Source organism: Rhinichthys klamathensis, unplaced genomic scaffold (genome assembly GCF_029890125.1).
Source record: "Rhinichthys klamathensis goyatoka isolate OS25496 unplaced genomic scaffold, OSU_Roscu_1.1 h1tg000068l_1, whole genome shotgun sequence".
Classification (NCBI taxonomy): domain Eukaryota; kingdom Metazoa; phylum Chordata; class Actinopteri; order Cypriniformes; family Leuciscidae; genus Rhinichthys; species Rhinichthys klamathensis.
In genome coordinates this window covers 1,400,039-1,414,957 of record NW_026606611.1, presented here as the reverse complement: position 1 = coordinate 1,414,957, position 14,919 = coordinate 1,400,039, and the positions used below count along the sequence as shown (strand labels likewise).

General features: G+C 36.9%; 1 protein-coding gene and 1 long non-coding RNA gene across 3 annotated transcripts in view; both read left to right on the top strand.

The window, feature by feature from the left end:
* Positions 1-14,919, top strand: part of LOC130084773 (uncharacterized) — a 143,165-nt gene that overhangs the window by 75,109 nt on the left and 53,137 nt on the right. The gene's annotated exons all lie outside the window — the stretch shown is intronic.
* On the top strand, positions 2,614-14,727 carry hars (histidyl-tRNA synthetase). Of its 2 annotated transcripts, XM_056250210.1 has the most exons (14): positions 2,614-2,756; positions 3,405-3,709; positions 5,606-5,695; positions 5,771-5,890; positions 5,975-6,070; positions 6,822-6,947; positions 7,821-7,928; positions 8,038-8,136; positions 8,916-9,009; positions 9,122-9,249; positions 11,127-11,399; positions 12,114-12,230; positions 12,318-12,464; positions 14,500-14,727. In XM_056250210.1, the coding sequence occupies exons 2-14, from the start codon at positions 3,599-3,601 to the stop codon at positions 14,551-14,553; spliced, it is 1,563 nt and encodes a 520-aa protein (XP_056106185.1). In that variant the 5' UTR covers positions 2,614-2,756; positions 3,405-3,598; the 3' UTR covers positions 14,554-14,727. The 2 variants fall into 2 exon arrangements, with proteins under 2 accessions (XP_056106185.1, XP_056106186.1); XM_056250211.1 differs by lacking the exon at positions 3,405-3,709.

The following is a 14,919-nucleotide window of genomic DNA, read 5'->3' as shown; positions in this document are numbered from 1 at the left end:
GTTTAAAAGTATCATTCTTTCCAACGATTGTTAATTAACTCATATTTGAAACATAAGCTATATTTATATATATACATACATATACACAGACATACACAAAAATAAAATAAAAACACATTTGAAATGTGTTTGCTTACTAAATTGTGAGCTGAACGAAAGTTGCAGCAAATATCAGCAACAGGAGTCAAATTTCATTAATCACGAGAGTGAAGAGCTGACTGAAAAGATGATGACGGAATAGGCTATTTTATGTAAAAACGCCTATTTAAGCGAATCTGTCATTGTACTCTTTTATTGTTGTGTTTTCCGTGAAAAATAATAGACTATTGAACTCACAATTCAAGCAATCGGCCCCCGAAATTGCACTAATTTTAGTGACACTAAAAAGTATGCGGCTGCACTGGCATTCATAATGGTGCGCGTCCATGGCGACGAGCGAGCAGAACAGAGCGAACGTTTAGTTAATTTCTACTTCCATAGGAATTCATTCGAGCGCCACCATTTCAATGTCTGTGCGGACGTCCATATTATACTTTCGCTTTCAAGTTAGTGTTTTTAAACCCCCCAGCGGGAGGTTTACACAATTGGTTTACACAATCACACGTTGATTAACCGGTGGGAAAATATTCCCATAGTAACATCCCTAATATATAAATATTTATAAATTCAATAGGCCTACCTGATTTTGAACACAAGAGGGCAGTATAGCACTATATATGATTTGGATTATTATTATTTTTGACTAAACAACCATTCTGGCTGTTTTTAAACTTAAAAATAATTCTTAAATTGAAAAAAAGGAATAAAATGGGTTTAGTTCTAATATTTGTATAATTTTATATAAAAATAAATGGTGTATAATTACATTTTAGAAAGATATGAGACATGCCCTGATTCTTTTTTTGACATTACTTGAATCCCTCAACCATAGCAAAACCGTTTGAGATATTCAATATCTGTTCACAATTTAGCATCTTCAATGTATTTTCATCATGTTGAAAAAGTTTGGCATGAATAAAATAAACTACTTAGGAGGAGTAGCTAAAAACTCAGAATCTGAAATCCACATTCAAACCAAAATATCTGACTTCCTGTTGGTCGTAGCTAATTACGGTAAATTAGAAAGTTGTCCGGCTCGAAGAGTACAATATACATATCGAGTTTTGTTACTGTAGATAAAACTAACCCCCCCACTTTTGTCAAAAGCATTTAGAAAGTGACACACTTCCTGCTGCCAGTTGGTGGCGCTATAACTTTGACTCACAATAGTCACATCCATGTGATCGGCCTCTTACAGCGATCACACTGCTGAAGTTTCATCAAGATCAGTTAATGTATGCAGAAGTTATAACGCACTTCTTGTTTGTTGTTTCTCGCCATAAATTCGTTTCCTCGCCACGGCCAAACCGTTCGAGATATCAAAAATCCCCTCGCAAACTTTCATCCTCAATGTCTTGACTTCATGCTGACCGAGTTTCGTGCCGTTTGTTTGAATTCTCTAGGAGGAGTATTTCACATTCCATTGCGTGTGTTTTACCAACAACCCTAAATAGCCGACTTCCTGTTGGGCTGGGGTAAAAAGTAAGAGTGTGAAGTATATATGAAACGAGGAGATCTACATGTGTACCGAGTTTCATATTATTACATGCAAGCGTGTTTGATTTATGGACCATGTTTTCGGACCCCGTTCCAGGGGGCGCTGTCGAGCCCCCCTGCCACGCCCGGGTACCATCTTCAGCCCGGCCCTGATGGCCGCGGGTTCTGACCAGTGTGCAAAGTTTCAGGAGTTTTTGAGCATGTTAAGGCCTCCAAAAGTGTCCAAAAGGTAGCAGAAAAATAATAAGAATAATAATAATAATAAATAATCCTAAGGAAAACAATAGGGCCTTCGCCCTTTGGGCTTGGGCCCTAATAAACTTTACAGGGGAAACTTACAAAAAATTCCAAAAAGAAAGGGATTAAAAAATTCTATACATCCGTTTTGCTTTTTTATTTCTTGCATCTTTTAGGGATTCAATATAATGTTTAAGCTCAATTTTAAATAATATAAGGTTAGGTTTATTATTTGTCCATTTCTGTTTGTGAATATGGTATTTTCCATACATAATGATTAAGTTAACCACCAAATTTTGCTCCAAACTCTTATTTTTGTATAACACGAAAATATCTTTACCAGATAGACGAATCTGTAATTTTGTGAATTTAAATATCAGATATTCAACATCAATCCAAAACAATTGGGTAAATACACATTCAAAGAATAATGTTTTATTGATTATTCTTCGGTGTTACAAAAGAGCATGTAGTCTCCATGTCTCTAAAAAATCTTGAGACTGCTTGTCTCACTGGATAAATCAAGTGAATAATCTTATATGTAATTTCTTTAACTTTTTTAGTGAGACAGTATTTACGGGGTAAACTCCAGACCTCTTTCCATTCAATCTGATTATACATTGAGTTCCAAAAAGGTTTGCATTTAGGCAATAATGTAGGTCTACATAATTCTCTAATATAAAGTTATTCATTTTTTTATCCATGATTTTCACGCCATCAATACAGCGCCCCCTGGTGTTCGTCTGAGGAAACGAAGTGACGTTTAATGTGTGCGCCCGCAGTAGTAGCTGCAGTTCAGTCGCTGGTTCATCAGATCGGCTCTCTCCAGCACTATGGCCGATAAAGCGCAGATACAGGAGGCGATTAAAACACAAGGAGAGGTCGTCAGGAAACTGAAATCAGAGAAAGCGAGCAAAGAACAGGTTAGTATGAGCTCTGAAGCGTTCTTTAAAGCTTAATGAAGGAACACACGGCTGACCAATGGCTGCATGCTTTATCTTTCATATGAGAAAACTGGAGATCAGAAATGTTTAGGTCTGATCTGCATGGCAGGTTATGAGCTGTTTTAGGAGATGGAATTGCTCAATATCATTATTCAAGATTTAATTAATGATATTCTATATTAGACATGCGGCATGATGCTAACGGTTAGCCAGCTGATGCAATCTGTCAGCCATGGTGGACATCAATACTGTATATAGATGGATGGATAAATAAATCTGTGTTGATCAGTAGTATTTCTAAATACATTTATTTGTAGAAATTGCTTGGTTTAGAATAAAAATGTGAAGGTATTGGGCGTCCAGTGACATCACCTGATCATCACCTGAAGACTGGATGTCGATATTCCCTTTAAATATGACAAAAAAAGCCCCATGTTTGTAGTATAGTGTGTATGTGAGGGATTGTCATTTCAAGGGGTGATAGAAAAGCCTTAATGTGGTTTATGTGCTCAACTAAGAGGTGTGGCGTGATTCTCTAACTCAGTTTGGGGATGCTGGTGGATTTTGACTGCCTCCTCTCATGTTTTGCTTCCTCGCTGCTGTGATTCCTCTCTTACTGGCCCCTAGTGACAGGGTTGCTCACCACTTTTCTCCTGTTCTTCCTGCTTGTTGCCACGGATACCATCATCATCATCATCATCACCGCACACCTGGAATATCCCTGCTGTTTGTGGGATTGGACCGTTCACCTGTGGATGCTTTTGGACCGTATGGTATTGTGACTGGTGTGTGTGTGTGTGTGTGTGTGTTTGGACTGCGTAATGAACGCTCTGGGGCTGGTCTCCATGCGCCTGTGTGCTGGACTCATGGGCCGTCGGTCTGCTGTGCTCCTGCCATCTCTGCGTTTCTCCTCCGGAATGACTTTATCACAGGTGCCTTTTTATTTCAGACACAATCCAGTCACTGCTCATCAGTCTTTGTTCACATCTTGTTTCCAATCCAAAAGCATACAGAATTTATTGAAGGCTGAGGAAATGACAGGTCACATTTCACTTCAAATCGAAAATATATATTTTATTTAAATTCTTAAAGGGGATAGTTCACCCAAAATGAAAATGGACATAATTTACTCTCCCTCATGTCGTTACAAACCTGTAAGACTTTTTTTCATCTTCGGAACACAAAAGAAGCTTTTTTTAAATGCAATCTGAGAGCTTTCTGTCCCTCCATTGAAAGCTACACAACTGACACTTTGACGCTTCAAAAAGTTCATAAAGAGATTGTAAAACTAATCCATATGAATTGAGCGGTTTAGTCCAAATTTTCTGAAGGGACTCGATCTCTTTATATGATGAACAGATTGATTTTAGGCTTGTATTACCATGCATTGCTGTCTAAAGAAGGCTTTTGTCTTTCGAACACATTAAAATGTACAAATTCACGTCATTTCATATTTGCATGCAATGCAGGGACTCCCCAAATTGTCAGCTGAACTTCTTTGGCCTAATACATTTACTTAAAGTAAGCCCTTAGATTTTTAATGATAAGTTAGGTCAATAATAAAATTAAGTCAATAATAATAATAAAATTACGTTTACGGTTCTGTGATGTTGATTAAAGGTGCATTGTGTAATATTTAGGAGGATCTGTTGACAGAAATGCAATATCATATACATAACTATGTTTTCAGTGGTTTATAAAGAACCGTAATGTTTTTATTGCCTTAGAATGAGCCATTTCTATCTACATACGCCGCGGGTCCCCTTACTGAAATGCGCCGACATGTTTCTACAGTAGCCTAGACGGACAAACGAGTTTCGTCACTATGTTGTTCTTCGTGCAAAGAAGCAAGCTAAAGTCAGCGATTCAAACACCGACACAATGATGAACAACTATAATATTTGCAATAATAACATATCGTTTTACTGAATAATTAAGTAAACCTAATTTCTTAAATTATCTTTGTAAAGAAACCTCATTGCTCAACTGGCTGCTGTCTCCTCAAGTAACTTCTGTTGGTTGCAGTTCGCAACCTCGCCACTAGATGCCGCTAAAAATTACACAGTGCACCTTTAATGGTCACGTGACATGCAGGTAAACAAATAAAATATATATTTTCAGTGCATGTTTCAAGATATTTTTATTTAAAAATTATTTATTTTATTTTTATGATTTAATTACTTGATAGCTTTTCATTAAACTCACAAACCCCTGTCAGGGAAACTCTGAAGTAGTGTCATATTTAATGCACTTCATGTTCTTGATAAAGAAAAAATACATTTTCTTTCTTTTAGTATTTTTATATTAATATGGTGCAAAATTATCCTATTCAAATCAATGTGATAGACGAATTAGGCCAAAAGTAATCTGAAAGTAGTCAGATTATATTACATTTAATATGTAATGTCATTGACTGTGTTACTAACCACAATTTTTGTCAAGCAATTTGGATTCAGTAACCGACTACAATTATTAAGTAATCTACCCAGCAGCACTGGTGTAAAAGACTTATTTAAACATAAACATCTTAGAGCCCCCAAACTTTTGAATGCTATACATGTAGCCAAAACAACAGATTTAATCATTTTCTTTTACCCCTCTATCTTGTTTGGACAAAATAAATGTTTGAAAAAATTAAAACCAGCATCATTTTAATTCAGTAATTTGTTTGTAAAAAAAAAAAAAAAAAATCATAAGGCAAAAATAAATCCTTCAAATGGTGTTCTTTTGATTTTGGGGTGAAATATGATCTTTATTTTCTTGATAAGTTTCATGTTTCTGCGTGTTGATTATACTGAAGGTAAAAAAAAACTGCTGTTTGTTCTCAGATTGATGAAGAGGTGGCCAAACTGCTGCAGCTCAAAGCTCAGCTGGGAGGAGATGAGGGAAAACATGCGTTCGTTCTCAAAACAGCCAAGGTATAACACGGTTTGTGAGATTTTAGACACGTGGGTTTGTTTAAAGTGAGCTGATCTCTTCTTTCCTCTCTGTAGGGGACCAGGGACTATAACCCCAAGCAGATGGCTATAAGAGAAAGGGTTTTCAACATCATCATCAGTTGCTTTAAACGCCATGGCGCTGAAACCATCGATACCCCCGTCTTTGAGCTGAAGGTCCCTTGAACGCTCACACATCAGTTTGTGCGTCACATAAGTGCATTAACTCACTGTAATGACCATTTCCTTGCGTTTCTGTAGGAGACCTTGACGGGGAAGTATGGAGAAGACTCTAAACTCATTTACGACCTGAAGGACCAGGGAGGAGAACTTCTGTCCCTGAGATATGACCTCACTGTATCCACAAGACATTTTTATTGATCTTACATTGAATCTTTTTGCAGATGCATAGCTGTTGGGGAGAGTCGGATTGATTTGCATCTGTTAGGTTGTTTGATTTAGACCTAAATTACCATTTTTTGTGTCAATGTGAGAAATTGGTAACACTTTTAATTGCATTAACATACAATGAACAATGTTATTACTGCATTTATTAACCTTTCTAACTGTTAGTTAATACAAATGTTCATGTTAGTTCACAGTGCAGTAATGTAAACAGATACAACTTTTGATCCTAAAAATATATTAGTAAATGTTGAGATTAACATTACAAAGTTTAATAAATGCGGCAGACGTGTTAGTTCATATTAACTAATGCAGTTAACGAATGAAACATTATTGTAAATGTTACAGAGAAATTAACAAGCAAAATAAAATAAAAAATCAGAACACAGATTGAAAGTGGTAGCATAGTCTAGTGTTTATATATATAAATTATTCTAGATGCTAATAGATACTAATATCTAATGTTTATTTAAATGAATGAATTCATAATTTGACATTTAATGCTGATTGGTGTCTATTATATTGCTGTAAAAATCCATCTTGGATTGCTAAAATAACTAGCATATGGTCCCACACTGGCTGCATGAATGGCTGGAGCATATCATGCAAATGCCGGTGTACCATCTCATCTCAACTCCATTACATTTTTTTGAAGATTCAACAGTGCTGTCTGTAGTTGGCTCCTTGACTTTGTCCTCCTCAGGTCCCGTTTGCCCGCTATCTCGCAATGCACAAAATCACCAACATCAAGCGCTACCACATCGCTAAAGTGTACCGTAGAGACAACCCAGCCATGACCCGGGGCCGATACAGGGAGTTCTACCAGTGTGTGAGTACCTCGCTCTGGATTCTGGGACCTGTCTGGACACCTGAGCTTTCTGATTGTTTAAAGAGAACCTATTATGCTATTTTATATAGGTTTACAAGCATCCAAGGTCAAAAAACACTTTTCTCATAATATGCATTGCACATCCGGTCTCTCTAACCCCTCCTTTCTGAGAGCCTCCTTTGCTCTGATTGGTCAGATGGCTTATTCTGTTGTGATTGGTGTACTGCTTACAGTGTGTGTGGAAACGAAACTCCATTACCATATATGAATTTCAGCTCCTAAGTCTTCCTCTGCACTTGATGCATATTGATATGAACAGTAACAATGCTGTTGGCTTTAATGGAAGTGTTTAAATGAAAGTGCAGAAAACGGCTTCTTCTCGACGTGTCGACAGCATGAACCAAACTCCTCCAGTCTCCGCTACAACTACAGTGTTTGAGAGTCAAAGTTGAAGTTTTTATTGGGCAGCCAATGAAGACCATAGGCTGACATTATGCAAACTAGTTACAAACCTACATTGGTTCGTGCAGGAAGTAAGACTGGGATAAGTGGGATTACTGATGACTCGTTTCAGGCAGTTCACAATCTTTTTTTCTTTTGGGAGACAAAAGATATCCGAAAAAGCATAATGGGGGCACTTTAACATTTATTTTTACATTTTTAATTTCTCAAGTGAGATATATGGGAAAATGTTTTGCACAGGGATGCAGGTTTGAATCTTGAGGCAAAACGCCCCCTAATAAAATCAGTAACTAATATCATTTATTATTATCTTTATCATTATTACTAGTAGTATTAGTAGTGTTGTTATTATTCATTTGTATTATTTTCAAAATTCTACATATAAATAATTCTTCTTCTCCGTGGCTGCAGGATTTCGATATTGCAGGTCAGTACGACGCCATGATCCCAGACGCAGAGTGTCTGAAAATTGTCTACGAGATCCTGAGCGAATTAGATCTTGGAGATTTTCGTATAAAGGTTAGTTGCTGGTCAGCATTGGGAAAGTGTTTGTGGTCATTAGAGTCTTATTAGAACCTCTTGTATATTTATCAGTTTGAGATGAATAGTCACTGTTGTGGTGTTTCAGGTGAATGACCGACGCATTCTGGACGGGATGTTTGCCGTGTGCGGCGTTCCGGACGACAAGTTCCGCACAATCTGCTCCACAGTGGACAAACTGGACAAGGTGAGAGAGCAAACCACAAGAGAACTAGGACTGGGCAACAATTAATCGCAATTAATCGCATCCAAAATAAAAGTTTGTGTTTACATAATATATGTGTGTGTAGTGTGTATAATTATTTAAATACACACACATGCATGTATATATTTAAGAAAAATTTGCATGTATATACTTTATATATATTTATACATAATTAATATTATATATAAATATAAATATTTGATATATTAATAACACATTTTTCTTAAATATATACATGCATGTGTGTGTATTTATATATACAAAATAATTCTACACACTACACACACATATATTATGTAAACACAAACTTTTATTTTGGGTGCGATTAATCGTTGCCCAGTCCTAAAGAGAACGCTTGGATATTTGTAATCTTGTGAAATGTGTGGAGGTGGATTTTGACAGATTTCACAAATCAATTCGATTCCAGTTCACAAGCTTGATTCGAGTGCAACTTTTGATTTGATTTATTCTTGACTCATTTGTATATAAATCAGGTACATGTCAATTTTTTCTTGAGGAAAACAAATGTAGCAAAGCACAAATCTTATTGCAATTATTGGATTTGGAGGTGTGCTACAAATGTTTAGTCTTTTCTTTTTTGTATTATTCACTCATCAACAGAAAATGGACTAAGAGATGGAGTTTTGCTATTTAAGAATCTATATTGGTTCATTAAACTGAAGATCGATTAAAATCAATTCATCTGTACTGTCAACCCAGCCCTAATTTAAGGTTTCACATGCCGATTGTTGTGTTTGTAGATGGCCTGGGAGGATGTAAAAAAGGAGATGGTAAACGAGAAAGGTCTTTCAGAGGAAATTGCCGATCGGATCGGGGAGTATGTCAGCATGCACGGTAAGTAACATTCATCACACCATCTTTTCACAATCACTTACGGGCAAATTTTCCCTGACCAGATTTGTTACCTGGGGTGTTTTCTACATCCACTGACATCTTTGACCTTTAGGTGGGAAGGATCTGGCTGAGCGACTGCTGCAGGACCCCAAACTGTCCCAGAGCAAACAGGCCTGCGCCGGGCTCACGGATATGAAGCAGCTCTTCAGTTACCTGGAGCTCTTCCAGGTCACAGACAAGGTGAGGTCAGAGGTCAAGAACGCTTCAAAAGAAAAGTCAGTTATTTCCTATTGTCCTTAATACTGAACAAAAAGCGAGTTGTACCCACTGATCTATATAAACAGTGCCGCTGCTAGCCATTTTGGTGCCCTAAGCATAATTCCTTTATGATGCCCCGTCCCCCCCCTATTATAGGCTATTTTTGGTGCCCCCTCAGCACTTGGTGCCCTACGCACAGCGCGTGGTGGGAGCGGCGGCGCTGTATATAAATGACTGGATTGCTCATTGCGTATTAAACTGCCAGCAGACGGTGAAGCCACATTGGTATTCTGACAGCATCATACACGAAAACCTTGACCTAAAATCACACGCACCGGATACATGTATGCAAATTAATTGTTACTTCATACGTTATCTGTAATTTTTATGGTCTTTTCGGGCCGGATAAGTGATAAATACCCTGCGTCTGAAATCGTGCACTGTCTGAGTGGGTACATTTGAATTTACTTTGCAAATGTTCAAAAAAAATTATGTTTTATATAGTATGAATATGGGTAGTGTGAATGAAAATCAGACGTACTACATCCATTGTGAATGTTGTTACTGTCATGTGACCTACCAGTGTCAGTCGAGTCGCTTCACTGCCATTCACAAATCCTCTCTCGTGGCCTCATGGGATAGTATAGAGTTCATTCAATGCGCACTTCAGAATCTCAGTGGGAGTAGTAGGTCATCCGGGTACTTTTCACCTACTGTTTTTCAAATACTATGTACTCTTTTGGCGTATTGTTTTTCGTATACTACATAGAAAGGAACTATTCGATTTTGGACCCAGCGATAGAAATTGTGTCTTTTGCACAATGCTGACACTGGTAACTCACTGAACACAAAATAGATTTCTTTATCTACGTAATTATGCAGAAAATATTAAGCATATACTGATATCTGGGATTATTAGCAGAAATTGATTCGAATATACAATAAATATTACAATACATACAAGACCCTATTATTATATTGCATATATACCATGCATCATCTTGCTCAGAGCGACAGTATAAATGCTTGGAAATAGTGAAGTGTGTATATTATTTCCTGATGTCTTTTTGTTGACCAACATCCACTTCAGACTCTTGGAGATCGTCGGATATTCGCCACTGTAATAAAGATGAACGTAACTTTTAATAAGCAGGGGAAATTCCCGACTTTAAACAAATAACCATTTAAATGTTTAGGACGTTTGCATTGTAAGAATGAATAGGGAGACTAACGCTGACTCGTAAGGTAATGTTTTCTCATTCAAATCTGATGATTTCCTATTAATTCAATAGAATGTGATGAATACACAAGCGTATGGGTTCAGTTTTATGACGTCAGTCATTTATATAGATCCGTGGTTGTACCACAATGCTTCTACTTTGTGTATTTTCTAATTTAATGCCATCAATCAATAGAATTTAAATTACATTTATCTTTCCTTATTTATATTTGCATTATGCATTCAATTGCATTAACGTTTGCCAAGAAAAGTGATAATTTGCCAATATTGGTGACAAAGATCCCAGCCAATCGAGAGTGTAGTTTCAAAATTCCAACAGGTTAGAACAACAAACTTGGATTAATTTGAAAGCAATACTGTATCACGTCACAGCGGATTAATTTTTTTATGCTCCACATGCATTCTTCTTATATTTTATGACCCATTAGATAAGAAATACACACCCTATAAAATTTATTACAGGGGGTTTTCGTTTCAGTAAATTCAGTTATAATTTCATGTTCATTATTGCTTTTTTTCCCATACCCATTCGCTGGCTGCATCTGTGGTCCTGTTCTTTTCGTTTGCCCCCATTAATTTTTAAATCTCTCTCTCTCTCTCTCTCTCTCTCTCTCTCTAGGTGGTGTTTGATCTGAGTCTGGCGCGAGGACTGGACTATTACACCGGTGTGATTTATGAAGCGGTGCTATCCCAGACCGTCCCAGCACCAGTGTCTACACCCACAGAGCAGAACGGGGCGGATGAGGCGGGTGTAAGCGTTGGCAGCGTGGCCGGCGGGGGGCGATACGATGGGCTGGTGGGCATGTTTGACCCCAAGGGTAGAAAAGTGCCCTGCGTGGGCATCAGCATTGGGATTGAGCGGATCTTTTCCATCATGGAGCAGAAGGCCGAGGTGAGTAAGAGAAAGAGGGGCAGGTTTGAGGGCGTATAAAGACAGAAACAAAGATGGGAGTTTATTTATAACTAAAGTCTGATTTGGAAGCAAGTGTTCTACAATAGCGTTTTAAGTGTAACATGAAATTGCATTTGCAACACATTCACCTTCTGTACTGTGACATTTCTGTGTGAATTTCTGAGTGTTCTTCTAAAATTGGGAAAACATTAACGGTAAATATATTTTAAAAAATTATATTTAATGCCATTTAAAAAATATATTGTTATTTGAGTACATTTATAAAAGAGTGCCAATGTGTTTTATTATTAAAGGTATTTAAAATGTAAAACTGGGAAGATTAATGATTCATGTTAAATATTTAATGCTTTTTAAAAATAAGTAAATTCTTTTGATTTTTTTTCCACTGTGTTCTATTATGAAAGGTATTGAATCTCAAATTAGGGAAGATCAGTGGTCTATTTTTAATTATTTAATGCTATTTACACTTTATATTTATTTTTTAATTAATAATTTGAGTACATTTTTAGAATGGTGCCCCGGTTTTATTATGAAAGGTTTATATCATCTAAAACTGGGTTTAATGGTATTTAAAATTATTTTTATCTATATTTATTTTGTTATTAATCATTTGAGTATATTTTTAGAAGAGTGCCACTGTTTTAATATGAAATGTATTTAAATACAAATATGGAATATTCCTATCTCCTCCAGATATCTTCAGAGAAGGTGCGCACCACTGAAACTCAAGTGCTGGTGGCTTCAGCGCAGAAGAACCTTCTAGAAGAGCGACTCAAACTGACCACAGAGCTTTGGAACGCTGGAATTAAGGTCTGCATATGCTTGGACATCATATCAAGAAAACAAATTAGTTAAGTTGTATTGTGGTTCTCTGACTCTGTGTATTATGTGCTGCAGGCTGAAGTTTTATATAAGAAAAACCCAAAGCTGTTGAGCCAACTGCAGCACTGTGAGGAAACCGGGATTCCACTGGTGGCCATTTTAGGAGAGCAAGAACTCAAAGACGGAGTCGTCAAACTGCGCAACGTGGCCAGCCGAGAAGAGGTGAGATTTGACATCTCTATAGATAGAGATCTGGAATTTGTTTTAATCTCTAATGTGTATGTAATTTATATACAACAATTTGAAAAGCCATTCACAAAACTGATTATTAGGGCTGCCCCCGACTAAAGATTTTTCTTGTCTAAGCCATTAGTTGCCTAATCACATGCTTATATAAATTTGAATGTGCCTATAGACAGAAATCCACCATTCATACGGATTACATCATCAGAGAGTATTTGTTTTTTTTAATTGGTTTGTTTAAAAGTGGACATTTCAAGCTTTCTATAGATATATTTCTCATGTTTGTGAGGCAACTAGCCTACGGTATATGCTGAGTTCAGTTAATTTTTGTTCAGTTCTATCAATCAAACTCAAAAATGGTTTATCATTTGAAACATTTAAGTAGTATTGTAGTAGCAACTTTACTTGGACGCTACTACAATACTACTTAAATGTTTCAAATGATAAACCATTTTTGAGGTTGATTGATGATAGGCGAACGTTTGGATTTTTGGATACTGTAACTACCACAAGGACCCGCCAAGGAGAACTCCGGCGCAAAATGAACCTTTGGTCTAATAAAACATTGGTACCTAGTCACCCATTCTCTGAGATTTGTTTTCATGATAATCGAATGTAAAGAGTTTTATCTCTAAAAACTGTTTAGCGTATAACGCTAGTAATTTGATTAGTCGAGACTGTTTTCCAAAGATGGCTCCTGTCTGTATACACGAAGTGGACTGTCTTTATCTTTATCTTCTTATTAAACGGTCTGTACACTTACAAAGTTCTCAATGCTTCGTTTTGCATGTAGGGACCCTCATTATGTTACTGTGTTAGTGTGGGGCTATTTTAAACCTTGTTAGTGGTATAAACTAGCGATTTCTTTTTACTTATTATATGCCCCCATTACTAGCATTATACGCTAAACAGTTTTTAGAGATAAAACTCTTTACATTCGATTATCATGAAAACAAATCTCAGAGAACGGGTGACTAGGTACCAATGTTTTATTAGACCAAAGGTTCATTTTGCGCCGGAGTTCTCCTTTAACAATCTGTCTCTCACGGACTGTGACTTTCTGTGGGGGTTTTTTCTGCGACTAGCCAACTAATACAATTTTGGTCGACTAACGTTTAGTTGACTATTAAGGGGCAGTCCTACTGATTATAGAATAATTTTATGCATTATTCCACACTAAAACAGACTGCGTTTGTCTCATGACCTCATATTGCATGTTTAATCCAGTTTTCATCTTAAAGGGTTTGTTCACCCCAAAATGAAAATTCTGTCAGTAATTCAGTAATTACTCACCCTCATGTTGTTCCAACCCCGTAAGACATTTTTGATTAAATCTGAGAGCTGGATCACTCCTCCATAGGCTTCTTAAGGGATCGAAACTGGCCGGCCCAAAAGTTATGAAGGACATCGTTAAAATAGTCCAAGTGACTACAGTGGCTCAACCTTAAGTTTATCAAGCGACGAGAATACTTTTTGTGCGCAAAAAACAAACGACTTTATTCAACTATTCATTTCCTTCTCTGTGGGCCTCGAGATTTCACATAGTGAAACTACGCAAAGCTTCTAGGTTGTACGTCATCCGCATCACACACACATGACCAGCGTCGGCCAATAGCGAGCCTACGTGTGACGTACAACACAGATCCTTTGCACAGGTCCACTACATGAAATCTCGACGCCCACAGAGAAGGAAATGAATAGTTGAATAAAGTCGTTATTTTTGCGCACAAAAAGTATTCTCGTCGCTTGATAAACTTAAGATTAAGCCAACTTTCAACTTTTCTGGGCCGGCCAGTTTCGATCCCTTAAGAAGAATTTAATCAATCTTATCTTATATTGTGTTCCAAAGATGAACGAAAGTCTTACGGGGTTGGAACAACATGAGGGCGAGTAATTACTGACAGAATTTTCATTTTGGGGTGAACTAACCCTTTAACCTTCAACAGTCAGATCCAATAACGAGTCAAGATTTTTATTTTATTTTAATCTGATTTTTTTGTCTGGTTTCCTGCAGGTGGATGTGCCCCGAGCGGATCTGGTGGATGAAGTCAAGAAACGGACCTTGTAATCTTAAAAACAGTCACCATATAGACGGAGGAGAACGGTGGACCTATTTACCATATGCCAGTTCCAGTTTTGTCAGTTGAACATGTACATTAACGAGGAAACATTGAACTCATTGCCTGCTCTTTTAAAATGTGCTCGGATTATGTCAGATCTATCAATAAATGAGTAACTAAGATATCTTGTTTATCTTTTCTTTATGGTCTGTTTTAATGTCACATGCAAAATGCACCTTTAACATTTACATTTTCTGAAATTCTATGCTTATCTTTTAATTAAGAGATTTACAGCTGTAAAAATCTTATTATATAGTACTACTGATCTATAAAATTTTGTTATAAAGTTATGCAGTCTTACAACCAAGCATGAC